General features: G+C 44.4%; 1 protein-coding gene across 1 annotated transcript in view; it reads left to right on the forward strand.

Moving 5' to 3' along the window:
- The first annotated feature begins 3,488 nt into the window (after positions 1–3,488).
- The window catches only part of BRI3BP (BRI3 binding protein), a 31,006-nt gene continuing 19,719 nt past the window's right edge, over positions 3,489–14,775 (forward strand). The window contains exon 1 of the mRNA XM_082243949.1: positions 3,489–3,712. Coding sequence (XP_082100075.1) covers positions 3,527–3,712 — 186 coding nt within the window. The 5' untranslated portion in view covers positions 3,489–3,526. The remainder of the gene's footprint in view (positions 3,713–14,775) is intronic.

Consider the following 14,775-nt stretch of genomic DNA (forward strand, 5'->3'; position numbering starts at 1 on the left):
CATGCAGCTGGCTCTCTGAGTTCATAAGACACAGAGAGCAGCTTATCCCTGCCCCCTGCTCCCACCCCACTGGCTTTGACTGACAGCAGCAGGAACCAATGGGGGATAGGCAATCGGACGTCACGTTGCTCGCATCCCAGAGGAGACAATCGTGTATACATGGCCGAGCTGTTGTGATGTCATGGATATAAATAGTTTTTAATTTATGTGATTGAAATGTGGGGCGCTCCAAACACCCTGCACATGTGAGTAAAATATGGTGTGTGAATAAAGATCCTTTTTTTTACGATATAAGCACTATTGGCGATTCTTTTCTCTTTATATATGGCTCTGTCATGGTGTGAGGGATGTAAGCAGCTGTACTATGGAGGAGGAACGAGGAGAAAGGATATACTCTGATGAGTCCTGAAAGGACTATAAGCGCAATTTGACCTCATTTAGGTATGAGGTCATATATTATCAGGTGAGATGGGGGAACACGAGAGATTTGGAGTAATATATATAATAGGATACAATAGGAGGACACAATAGTAGTAAAGCTGTACAAAGTGAGGAACACAAGGAGGACTTGTGGGCATGCAGACATGTCACTGTATATTGGCTTTGTTTTTCACTTGAATAACACTGGACACTGGAAATTTCTATTTGGGATTGCACATTCTTTTAATATTTTTTTGAATATATATTATTTGTTATATTTATTATGGAGTTATGTCAACCCAGCATTTGATGAATTGTAATGGTGATTTAGCACATTTATGAGTCAATATTTAGCACATAGATTCAGTTTTTATTGATTTGGAAGTATAAAAGAGTGACACATTCAGCCCTCGTTCACATCTGGCCGATTTGAAATGTCAAATGCCGGCAATGGCACCGTCGGAATGGGTGCAATGCCGACTTTGTGGCATCGCATCGATTCCCAAAAGTAGTTTCTGCACTTTCTTTGGTAACTTCGGGGGGCGATTTCAATAGACATCTGATCTGTGCATGCCTCCTTGCAGTCTCCACCTCTCTAAGCCCCCTAGGCAGGTGAGAACAGAGATTTTGTGATCACCTATAAAAAAAATGTATTTATTTACAACCTTTTTCTATACTGTCTACACATATATTTTGCCTTTCATTTCTATTTTAAACTGAACGGGTGGTGTTACAAGATAAGGGTTCACATATACTTTAAAAAAAAAAAAAAAACTGACTGTTGTAGTGAAGCAAAGCATGGGTATAGCTCACTTCAGCTGTAATGTTAGAATTAGGTGGATGGTAAAACTGCAGCTCAAACACAAAGGTGAAATTTGGGGAGGTGTGCTATGAGTTGTGATTTGGAGGGATTTGTGTTGAAAGCGGGGATGGCGGAAGAGGATTTGTGCTAGGAGGGGGGATTTTGGGTGTTCGTGCTAGAAAAGGTAATATGGTGGGTGAGGGGATTTGTGCTAGTAAGTGGAAATGTTTATAGGTAGTGAGCTTTGTGCTAGGAGGGGAAATTTGGGGAAGGGGGATGGGGGAATAAATGGGGGGGGGGGGTGAGGGTTTGTGTTTGGAGGGTAAATTTGAGGGTTGGAGGATTTGTGCTAGGAGGGGGGAATTTTTTTTTTGGGGGGGGGGATTGTGCTAAGCGCATATGTGGAATGAGAGGATTTGAGCTGGGGTCAGGGGGGCAAAGATTTGAGCTGGGAGAGGTAATTTCAGCAGGGGGCTGGATTTGTACTGGGAAGAGAAGGGATTGGGGTAAGCATGCATGTGGGGTAAGCATGTAGATTTTTAATTTTTTTTTGGGGGGGGGGGGTAGTGCTAAGAGGATATGCAGAATGAGATGATTTGAGGTGGGGGTAGGGGGCAACGATTTGTGCTCGAAGAGGGGGTTTCAGCAGGGGGGGTGGATTTGTACTGGGAGGAGGGGGAACTAGGGTAAGCATGTAGATTAGTGCTTGATTCATTTTGGGGGGAGGGGATTGTGCTAAGAGCATATGCAGAATGAGGGGATTCGAGCTGAATTGGGCGGGGGGGGGGGCAAAGATTTGTGCTGGGAGAGGGGATTTCAGCGAGGGATGGTTTTGTACGGGGAGGAAAAATTGGGGTAAGCATTAGTGCTCAATTTTTTTTGGAGGGGGGGGGATTGTGCTAAGAGGATATGCAGAAAGAGTCCATTTGAGCTGATGGGGGGGGGGGGCAAAGATTTGTGCTGGGAGAGGGGATTTCAGCGAGGGGTGGTTTTGTACTGGGAGGAGTGGAAATTGGGGTAAGCATGCATATGGGTAAGGAGGGGGGATTGTGCTAAGAGGATTTGAGCTGGGGGGGGGGGGGGGTGGCAAGGATTTGTGCTGGAAGAGGGGATTTCAGCAGGGGAGTGGATTTGTACTGGGAGAAGGGGGGATTGGTGTAAACATGCATGTAGATTAGTGCTTGTTTCTTTTTTTTTTTTTTTTTTGGGAGGGGGTGGGAATTGTGCCAAGAAAATATGTAGAATGAGAGGATGTGTGCTGGGGAGGGAATTTAATCAGGGGAGTGGATTTGTACTGGGAGGAGGGGGATTGGTGTAAACATGCATATGTGGTAAACATGTAGATCAGTGTTGGATTTTTTTTTGGGGGGGTAGGGAATTGTGCTAAGAGCATATGCGGAATGAGAGAATTTGAGCTGTGGGGGGTGGCAATGATTGGTGCTGGAAGAGGGGATTTCATCAGGGGAGTGGATTTGTACTGGGAGGAGGGGGATTGGTGTAAACATGCATATGTGGTAAACATGTAGATTAGTGTTGGATTTTTTTTGGGGGGGGGGGTAGGGAATTGTGCTAAGAGCATATGCGGAATGAGAGAATTTGAGCTGGGGGGGGGGGGGGGTGGCAATGATTGGTGCTGGAAGAGGGGATTTCATCAGGGGAGTGGATTTGTACTGGGAGGAGGGGGATTGGTGTAAACAAGCATGTAGATTAGTGTTGGAATTTTTTTTTGGGGGGGGGGGGGATTGTGCTAAGAGCATATGTGGAATGAGAGGATTTGAGCTGGGGGGGGCACACAATTTGACATGCCCGCCCTGGGCTCTAGGTGACCTTGTCCCGGCACTGTTGGGGGGCACTGGCTGCACTGACACACTCACAGCTCCTAATCTGACATTGTGGGGGTGCTCGGCCCAGGATACAGACAGTGTGAGGTCAGGGACACCCACCCACCATGTATGTCATGTTGGGAGCAGAGTGTGTCCGTTCAGCCATTGTGTCCCTACTGACATGAATGGGACTGCATGCAGGGGGTGTAAGGAATACACAAATAGGACCCTCATCCTACACCCCGTGCCCTGTAATTGAGGCCAAAGAGCCCTGAAAAGAAAAGCTGCACTATCCTGGCTGAGGTGTGACGGTCCCTTGTATATATAGTGAGGGGACCGTCACAGGGGATTATGTAAGGTGATGAGGAAATAGCTGAGGAGCTCAGTATGACGGTGTCCCCGGTAGGGGAGGAGAGAAGAGAGGAGGCGGGGCTTCCGGTGGACGCTCATACAGACTGGAAGACGTTCTGTATTGGTGAACATGGCTCGCTTGCCTTGTCTCCTCACCCTCATGCTGCTCCTATCGGGGGCTCTGGGCGCTCAGGCCACCAGGAACCATCGGGGGGGACACGACAAGCAGAACAACTCCTTCCGCAAGGCGGCCACCGGCTTCTACCAGACCATGAGCAATGTGTTCGGGGAGGAGAACGTGAGAGCGGTACAGAAGGTGGGTGGATGGGACCAGGAGAAGGGGGAGGGCTCCTCACATGGCTCTATTATCCCCCTACATAACCCAAATCCCACACAATGTATCACTATGGTGGACATTGGCCTCCCTCCCTCGTGCTCATTGCTTTGATGCAATACATTGTAACAGAGGAGCTGTGCATGCTGCAATCACCATGCAATGTTTAGCAGATCGTCAGTTCCATAGATACTCTGCACACTGCTTTGCTTCATCTCAATACAGATCAGCCATTCATTATATACTCAGTCTGTATATGCGTGTGTGTGTGTGTATATATATATATATATATACACACACACACTTTTAATTGTGACAGAAAAAGCCAGTGTCTTGCAATGGTGTTTCCCTCCAAAACCTGCAAAAGTTTTTTTTTTTCGGGCCGGTGTTCTGTCAGAATTGCGAACCCATCAGGATTAGGTAACAGAAGTGACATTCTGTCCGCTGCACATGCGTTCCACCGCTACCAGGTTTGCTAAAATGTAGACGGGCTCGGGCGTGCTTGAGTGCCCACGTGCCCGATTGGCGCTGTGCAATCACAGGCAGTGAGACATTTCCTGATCCACAGCTGCACAGACCGGGAAATGTCTCAGTGCCTGTGATTAGCGGTAGGGCTGCGCATCTTCACTAACATCACGATTCGATTTGAATATGATTATCAGGGTCACGATTCGATTCTGCGATGCATCACGATTAACGGAAGTAAGCAGAGCTGTTGCGCAGGAGAGCTAGGCGGGAAGCGGACGCCTACATGCGTCTTATCCAGCAATGACAGAAGAGGGAGGGGGAGGAGACAGAAATCGATTATTCGGGGGGTCCGCATCGATGCAGAATCTTGGGTGGCTGCATCACGATGCATCGATGCAACGATTATTTTCAACAGCCCTAATTAGCGGACTGCAGTGTCAGCTTCCTGGCGGAATCGGGCACGTGGTAACTGGAACACACCTGAGCCTATGGGTCCTTTTTTTAAATGGGCTTTCCGCCCGGCGGACTCCGTTTTGCTCAGCAGGGATCGATCCGCCGATCCCCCACTGAGCAGGCAGATGACAGCTCCGTCTCTGCTTACTTTACAGCAGTGGTCCTCAACTCTGGCCTACAGGGCACACTAAAGCTCGGTTCACACTATTGCGATGCGGGAAGGCTGCGAATTCGCAGCCTGTTCCCGCATCGCACACGCACCCCCGGCAGTTCACACTGCCATATGCGATCCGCTGGGGGTGTCAATGTAATCTTAACGACACCCCCAGTTTGATCGCATATCGCAGTGCGATTGTGCAGTTCGCACAGGATCGGATCGCACAAGTGTGAACCGCTGTGCGATCCGATCCTGATGCGGCAGCAAAAATGCCTCCTGTGCGTCTTTGCTGCGGGTGCGGTGCGAATTTAGCCATACAAACTGTATGGCTAAACTCGCACCGCACAGCTGATCGCATGTCATGTCGGAGCAGTGCGCTCCGACATGACATGCGAACCCGGCACACGCAGAAGTGTGAACCGGGTCTAACAGGCCAGATTTGCAAGATAACTGAAATACATCCCAGGTGATATCATTTGCTGCTCAGTGATTGCAGTACTCTAGTCTGCATCTCCCCAAGGTAATACTTAAAATCTGGCCTGTTAGTGGGCCCTGAGGACCGGAGTTGAGGACCACTGCTTTACAGAGACAGAGCTGTCAGATCCCTGCTCCCCTCTATGGGAGATTGGATGAAAATGGACCGCCTGTCTGTTTTCATCCAATCCTATCCGATTCGATCCTCCAGATGGATGGAAAATAGGGTTTCCATCCGTTTGGATTTCATGGACAGGATCGGATAGCAGCGGGTGTCAGCAGACATGTCACCGCTGACATCCGCTGCCCCATAGAGGTACATGGAATACTAATCTACTAATCTGACAGAACACCTGCAGTCAGAACACAGCAGGGGACATCTTACTACACCCAGCTACATCCTTGAATTTCAGAGTAATTTTAGAAATAAAGTGAGCGTATATAAATGAATATAGTATGTAGACATCTGTGATGCTGTCTGGATGTTTAATTTTGAAAGCCTAATGGCTCGTACACAAAAAATACCACTTTCTAAGCGGTCGTTCGGTAATCGGTTCATTTGTAGAGAGCTTTCAAGAGCCGATCACAACAGTTCATCCAATATATCCGATCGGACAAGCACAAAAATGTTTCTCATACGATATCAGATAATATAATTTTCATTTGATCAGCACAATTGTCATCCGAAAATACACTACAACACATTACATCACTTCTGATTTTTTTTTTATTCTTTCTGTTGTACGGAAATTTTCGTAACTTAAGTAAACTCTCCATTTTTGATATGCGACTAGCATGCAAAAAAAAAAAACGGACGATCTGTTGTCCGATTTTTGGATCGTGTGTACGGGCCATAAGGCCCCTTTCACACATGCTTTCCGTTTTCCATCCATCTGACAGTTGAAAAATGGACATCAATGCATCTCTATGGAAAAACAGATGTAAATGATCATCCGTTTACATCCGCATCCGTCATTTGTTTTTTTAAACTGATCAAAGCTCTATTTTTCTTCCGTTCAAAACAAATAATGGATTGGACAAAAAAACAAATGTAAACTGGCAAATGGTAAGTTTTTCATCTGTTTTTGCATTGGTAGTGAATGTAAAAAAAAATTGATGAAAAACTGATGAAAACCTCATCCATTTTGATGTGACAGAACTGATGAAATGAACGGTCCGCATGTGTGAAAGGGGCCTTCAGGATTAGCGCTGAGAAGTGTAGTTATACCAACATGGCCTCCGCCACCTTCCTAATGCTGGCACCCGGCTTGTTTGAAAATGTAACATAAAAACAGCATCATAGATGTCAATATTATTCTATTTATTTATATATGCTCGCTTTAGAGCCCATTCACACTAGCGCGACTTGTCAGGCGACTTGTCAGCCTGACAAGTCGCGGTATGTCACGGTCCGTTGAGTAGTACAGGACCCGTTCTAATAGGAGCGACACAAGTCGCTCCGACTTAGAAAAAGGGTCCTGTACTACTTTGGGGCGACCTCGGAGCGACTTGCATAGACTTCCATTATGTGAAGTCCCTGCAAGTCGCGCCGGTACTTCACAGGTCGCCCCCCGAAGTCGGATCGCCTCAGTGTGAACCGGCTCTTACTGATAAAATTACTCTGAAATTTATAACCTAACTGGGTGTAGTAAGCTATCCACTGCTGCCTACTGACTGCAGGTGTTTTGTCAGATTAGCAAACCTGGTAGCGGTGGAACGCATGCGCAGCTGACGGAACGTCCCTTTCGTTACCTAATTTGACAGGTTCGCTATTCTGACAGAACACTGAATCACTCCAGAATGTGGTGTGGGAAACCGAAACCCGCATTTGTGGGTTTCCTGTGCCGTGTTAAAATCGCACCCCACCAGCAATCTGCAGCAGGTGTCAGTGTCCTAGGATAAGTTCACTCTTTAGGAAGAAATAATAAATGCATTTTTCTGCAGGTAAAAAAAAAATGCATTTATTATTTTCTGTTGTAGGAGCCTGGAAAGCTTTGCACCAGGGATCAGCAAATTGCTGATGCCATGCAGGTCTCATGCACACTGTATGGGTTTATCTGTACATCCCATATGGGTAAGCTGATACTCCCTGACAGGCAGACTCCATTAACTACCACAGCGCTGTGATAGTTTGAGAACTACAAGCTGACAGTCGCTAAGGATGTTGGGCTTGTAGTTCTTGCAGACACACGGAGCTGTGTGTATGAAAGACATGGCTGTGTGGACGAAGCGGTTTTCAAACAGTGACCGCTAGTATAGGGAACGTTTCCCCATGCTGCTGTTACAGGGAGGGGAGATCGGGTGGCAGCTGCAGCACTGGGAACATGTTCCACCCTAAAATCAGGTGGAACCTACATTTGTGATGAAGTAGAGCAGAGACTGCAAGCCAGGCCTTCTTGTCCATAAACAGTGCCTGACCTCACAAGTGTGCTTCTGGAAGAATGGTCAAACATTCCCATAGACACACTCCTAAACCTTGTGGACAGCCTTTCCAGAAGAGTTGAAGCTGTTATAGCTGCTAAGGGTGGGCCAACTCAATATCGAACTCTATGGACTAAGACTGGTAAGCCATTAAACTTCATGTGTGTGTAAAGACAGGTGTCCCAATACTTTTTACAATATAGTGTATGTGTGTTTATATTATATACAGTAGTTAATTACTTAGAACCTATATATTTTCCCCTTCTGCTGCCCGGGCACCTGCTGGTATCCCCCCTCCCACCTCTTTTGCAGTGTTCCCCTCTTCTCCTTCCTGCTGGTTGCTGCAGGGAACATTTCAGGATGGAGAGTGGGGGAAGGGACCGATAAATGTCAGATTTGTCATTTTTATAATTATCGACCAGCTGCTGCAGCTCCTGCAGGGCTCTGAGGAAAGTGGCAGGGTCTGCATTCCTTTAGACATGATTTCTCTTTGGTAGCAACTCGCCAAAAATGACATTTTTGTTGCAGGAGATGCTCAAAATCTGACTTGTATCTTAGTGCAGACTTTTGGGCAAATCAGCGAGCCAATCACACAAGCAGGAAATTGCATATCTGGGCAGCATTCTGTACACAGGCTGCCATCTTGCATGGAGTTTTATTGAAAAGGAAAGGTAACATTTAATTATAATATGACTTGTGTCACAATTGTATATGCTATATATATTTTTTAATTTCATCTTTTTTTCTATAGTTTATAGAACAATGAGGTAATTTCTGCCCAATCTGGATGAAAATGTTATTTTCCTGAAGTGTTCTAAAAAAAAATAAAAAATAAATAAAACATATGGGCTTTGACTGCCTCTTAAAAGCTTAAACTAAGCTAGGATTACAAGAAAATAGTTTTGGAAAATCATGCTTAAGTTTGCACCTCCTTTCTTCCTATTTAGAAGGTCCCTTTTAATAATTCTCACTCTCTTTTTACTCTGTTTAAACTGATTTTCAAAAAGATTTTTATTTTATTGTTTTAAGGGCTCTTTCACACGGGCGTTCCGTTCCATATGTCCATATATCACCCCATCCGTTTGCGGGTGATATACGGACATAATGTAAAGGCCTGTACACACGTACCGATCGTCGGCATACAAACGTCGGCGGACGAAAGATCTGCTGATTGTATGCGTGTTAGTATGGTGCCTCCGACAGATGTCTGCGCACAATCCGCGGACAAAAGTCTTTCTTGCAAACATGAAAATTTTTGTCTGCGGACACCAGAACGGACGATTGTTCGCCTGTCAGTACAGAATTCGGCCGACAGACCGCAAATTTGCAAGACTGGGCATGCTCAGAAAATTAAAAACACAGGGAAAGTTAACCATTACATGACATCACTTCTGCAGTCAGCTGAAGTCTGCAGACAAAATTCTTTTGCTGTCCTTGTGCTGTCTTTGCACTTTTCAACAGACACCGACATCCCGGGGAGAAAAGACGAACATTTGTATGACGACGATCTGCGTGTGTGTACGGGGCTTTAGTCAATGGGATTGCGGATGTCAGCAGATGACCATCCGCTGACATCAGATTTGTGTCCTTTCAGTTCTGTTCCATTTTTTGGAATGGAACAGAACCCTATTTTTCTTCCGTTTAACCACTTAAGCCCCGGAAGATTTTACCCCCTTCCTGACCAGGGGGTATTTTGCGATTCGGCACTGCGTGACTTTAACGGACAATTGCGCGGTCGTGCGACGATGTACCTAAACAAATTTGGCGTCCTTTTTTTCCCACAAACAGAGCTTTCTTTTGGTGGTATTTGATCACCTGTGCGATTTTTTGATCACGCGCTATAAACAAAAAAAGAGCGCCAATTTTGCAAAAATAGCAATATTTTTCACATTTTTTTTATATGAAATTCCCCCCCAAAAAAATGTAAAAATCAAAATTTTTTAACATTTTTGGCCAATTTGTTTTATGCTACCTATGTTTGGTAAAAAAAATCACAAAAAGCGTATTTTGATTGGTTTGCGCAAAAGTTATCCGTTTACTAACAAAGGGAAAGATTTTTGTCATTTTTGTTGTTTTTTTGTAACGTGTAATGGCGGCGATCTGCGATTTTTTTTTTTTTTTTTTTTTTGCGGTATTGCGGCGGACAGATCGGACCCTTGACTGACATTTTTGACACTTTTGGGGTTACCAGTGACATTTCTACAGTAATCAGTGCTATACATATGCACTGTTACTGTAAAAATACACTGGTAGTGAAGGGGTTAACTTTATTAGAGAGGGAGGGGCTGTGTGTGTCCCTAGGGGCGTGCTTTCTACTGTGATTGGCTGTGGCTTCAGATGTATGAAGAGTGATCGACGGTTCTACATAGTAGAACCGTATGATCAGCCTTCATACACCGGGGAGAATGACAGGTGGCTTGTTTACACAAGCCGCCTGACTTTCTCCCTCTCCCCCGCCGATCGCCGAGTGACCGGCGGACATCGGGTCCGCTGGTCACGCGCGGGGGGGGGGTACGTGACCGAGCGGGAGCGCGCCTCCGGGGGCGCGCGCTCGCTCCCTAGACCCTCACAAGCTAGGGACGTAGCCCTACGTCGCTTTGTCTGTGAGGGGCTGACTGCCGACGTAGATCGGCGTTAGGCAGTCGGCAAGTGGTTAAAATAACGGAACGGATGCAAAATCGGATGTCAGCGGTGTCATCCGCACTCCACATAGACATACATTATGTCTGTATATCATCCACAAACGGATGGGATGATAATGCGGACATACGGACCGGATGACACAAGTGTCATCCGTGGCCGTGGAGAAAAAAAAAAAAAGTGCCGGAAGAAGCGGAAGAAGAAATCAGAGCGGCCGTGTGAGAGAGCCCTTAGTCTTTCAATTGCAAATAAACAGTTAACACGGGCCAGACCAATAAGTAGTATTTATCTAAATATTATTATTATTTATTTTTTTTTTTTTCTGTAGTTCTAAAATATTTGATATATACACTGGTTTCTTGTCTACACTTTTATACACTATAAGAAAATCAGGCAAATGATCGATTTTTTTTTTTTTTTTTTTTCCCCGTCATTTCACATCAAATTGAAACCAATGAAAGAAAATTTGTACAAATATTCTCGTACGATAAAGGCCTTTTTGTTGTTTGTTTGTGATCATACGCAGTCTTTCTTTTCTGATTTTTTCTTTTATGAAAATTGTATGAAATTGGTACATGTTAAATAAAAATCGTTTATTCTGTTCCTATACGAGAAAAATGTTGGAGTTTTTCCCTTGAGGACCTTTCATACAAAAAGTCAGAATTGGCTGTCGAAAGTTGTGTATACGCTATACAAAAATCTTACGAAAGTTCTGGATGAAAATTCCCGTCCGATTTTCTTATAGTGTGTACGAGCTTTTAGTTTGGAGATAGATTTTTTTTTTTTTTTTTTTTGCTTTCTCAGAATCTTCACTGGGGCGCTCAGCTATTCAGAGAAAGCAATGTATTCTAGCAATGAGAGTGCAAAATTGTGACCATCAGCCAGGCTTCTCTGACTCAGCCAATCAGAAGGAGCTCTGTATTCATTGCTAGAATATATTGCTTTCTCTGGCTGAGCACCACTGTGATTAGACTCCACTGTATTCTAGGTATAGACAGGAAGGTCTCAGCTTGCAACCAGAACACAGTGCAGTATGCTCTTTGTAGCCTCAGCTACAGACATTTTATACAGCACATCCAGCGGCCTCCCAGGTTAGTAAGAGACAGTGCCAGCTTGGCCCAAACATACTATGTAAAGTGTATCCAAAGATGGAGTGCAGCTTTAACTGAACAAGCGCTCTCCGATTTTAAGAAATCAATCCTTCTGTGTCTGACCAATGCTAGAGGTGTGGCACTTAGGGGGCTGTGTTGTATATCTGGTGGTCTTGTAGGCTCAATAAATTATTCCTAAACCCAGGACCCTGCATTCTAACTATAGCTGGTCTCCCACAGTACACAGAACATGAAAATGCAAATATGTTAATATAAACTGCTAAATGCCTTTTCTCATCAGCAGTATAAAGCAGTCTTGTGACTTCTGTCAGTGTCTGGTTAAAGCTTGCAGGAGAACTTTTCATTCTCCTCTGACCATCCTGTGACCCTCTGTCTGGACAATGCTGATTGCCCTGTGCTGATCACATGCACCCTCCCAAGAAAAAAGTAAACATTCTAGCAATACACACCAAACTGAGAATGTGCAGAGTGCATCCAAGGCTTAGTTCTACCAGTAAATGGATTGGGGATTGTGGAAAAGGGGGAGGGTCAGAGGAGACAGGATAAAACAGCCTTTTTATACAATGCCCAGGATTAACCCCTTAATTCCACAGTGAGTATAGCAAGCGTGCTTTACTGCATATACACACTGATTTTACTGTTGTGGGTTTAGTAACACTTTAACCCATTTTGGGCCTCTAGCTCTCAGATCTACGGACAAGTCAGGCTTATCTTTGTCCCTGGTGACTGCCCTTTTGGGGATCCATGGAACACATGAAGTCATAACATGGCTACACTGGCCATCTTAATAGACATACCTCAGATACTAGTGACACTTCCTAATTCTTTATCTCTTTATCTTTTTTTTTTTTTATAGTCCAGCAATGTTCTCTCCACCTCCAGGTGAAAGTCCCCTCTTCCTTCCTCCTACTGTGCTTCCCCTTGCCTCACCCTTTCACCAAGTTCCTTCCTGTACTCTAGCTCTTGGTTTTCTCTGTACTTCTCTTTTTTCAGTCCTACAGATGTCACCCTAGGCCTGGACCTTGCCACTTACCTAAACACACCATTCGATTGAGATCTTGTTTACTCTGCTCTTTTTACATACTTTGTAACGGTTATGCATCGTTGTACACGCAGGGATCTCCAAAATACGGCCCTCCAGCTGTTGCGGGACTATACATCCCATGAGGCATTGTAAAACTCAGACATGACTAGGCATGATGGGAATTTTAGTTCCTGAACAACTGGAGGGCCATAGTTTGGAGATCCCTGGCGCAGATGTGTACATTTTCTTTCAGTCTGTACCATCTTAAAGTGGTTGTTAACCCATTTTTATAATTTTCAAGCAATCCCCAGTGTTAATGCAATGTCTCCACTGTATATGCTTTATTTTAACCACTTGCTGACCAGCCGACGGTCGACAGGTTCCCGCGAATCATCGTACCTGTACGGCAGTTCGCGGGAGTGATCCTGGTGGGGGTGTGTGCCCACTGGCCAGCAGAGAAGCCGATCCACGGGGCTCCCCGTGAAGAGAGAACGTGGTCTGCTGTTGTAAACACAGCAGACTGTTGTTCTCTCAGCTATCAACACTGACCGTCCTGCCGTTCCCTCTCCTTAACTGACTGCTACAGCAGGAGGTGCTGATAAACCCCCACTGACATAAGTCGGAAGGAGAGCGGCAGGCAGTCACATGAGCGCCCAGTGGCGCTCTGAAATATAGTACACAAAAGCATTTTTTAAATAAAGCGTATACCATGGAGACATTGCATTATCTAACACTGGGGATTAACTGAAAATTATAAAGTTATTTCAGCAGCAGGAGGGGAGAGGTGGGCTCTGTCACGGGCTGACAGGCAGTGAGGGGAGAAGAGAGGGGAATAAAGGAGAGCTGCGGATGACAGAGGCACGTAAACTGACCAGTGTCAGGACTAGGCAGCCATGATAAACCATGATCAGTCTACTGGGGTAGGGCAGAACCAGGCAAAATTACACAGCACCAGCACTGTGCTATTGTTAGTGCTTTAAATTAACAGGATCCATTTTTTTTTTTTTTTTTGGGTAACACACTTTAATTACTCTTCTTTTAATTTTCTGCTGACTCGCGTATAATGTAGTCGAATATCTATTTAAAATCTTGCTCAAAATCCTTTCAAACCTGTATGTGGTTTTGTTTTTGAAAAATCAGCTTGGAGCTTTAGTTATACATCTCTCCCTCTTGTGGTCAGAAGTTGAAAAAAATATGCAGACTTTTCTTCGTCTGATCCATGCTGACCAAACTTTACATCATTAAAGTCTGTTTTTTTTTTTTTGCAGCGAATGTTATTCTGGCCTGATATTTGCTAGAAATGTGAGCACTGCTTAGGACAAGAAGGGCAAAATATTGTCAGAAGCACACAGAGATATTCAGACATGTCTGAGAATTTCAGTTTAGGAAACGTGATAATTACCTTTTACATTTTGTAAAGAAAATAAACGTGCTACATCTGTTATGTGGCAGATCCACCCAATCAGTTGTCCAGAGTTGTAAACAAAAGTGTAGGCAGATCTCTCACCACCCAATGTTCTCAGAATTCAGACCATCTGTAGTCAGCAAATGACACCTTTGGAAACATTGCTAATATTTTTATTAAGTTATTTATAATTGTATTTGTCTTTACAGTTCATATTGTGCCATATAGCTTTGCATTTATGTGAAAAAAATTTTTTCTAATTCATTATAACTTTAAGGCCCCTTTCACACTTGTGCAACCTTAAAGTCGTGTGATTTTACTGCAATTTTGTTGCCACGATTTAAACGCAATTTTGACTGGACTTGAAGCAATGCCTAGGTCTTTTGAACCTCAAAACTCATTAAAATCGGCCCAAAGTAATGCAGGGACTACTTCTTCTACTTTGAAGTCTTTGCGACTTGAAGTCATACAGCTATGAACGGTACTAATTGGAAATCATGGAGTACGACTTGTCATGCGACTTTGCAGTCCCAAATCGCAGGACGTCGCACAAGTATGAAAGGGGCCTTAGGGTAACTCCACTTTCGCGTGGAGAAAAAAAAATAGCAAATAAAGAAAAAATATTATAGCTTATACAATTGTGATACAAGTCATATTGTAATGGAATGTTTTTAAAAATTACCTTTTCCTTTCAATATTCAACTGCTGTAATTTTCTGAAAATGCAATATGGCTACCTGGAGGTGTTCTGTACACAGAATGTGTACTGACCACACCCCAGAAACATCATTTCCTGCTGGTGTGATTGGCTCACCAATTTTCCCAGAAGTCTGCCTAAAGCTGGATACACACTATACAACTTTTGTTGTTGGATTTCCTTTAGATTTACCTT

The sequence above is a fragment of the Pelophylax lessonae genome (genome assembly GCF_965119305.1).
Source record: "Pelophylax lessonae genome assembly, chromosome: 1".
Classification (NCBI taxonomy): domain Eukaryota; kingdom Metazoa; phylum Chordata; class Amphibia; order Anura; family Ranidae; genus Pelophylax; species Pelophylax lessonae.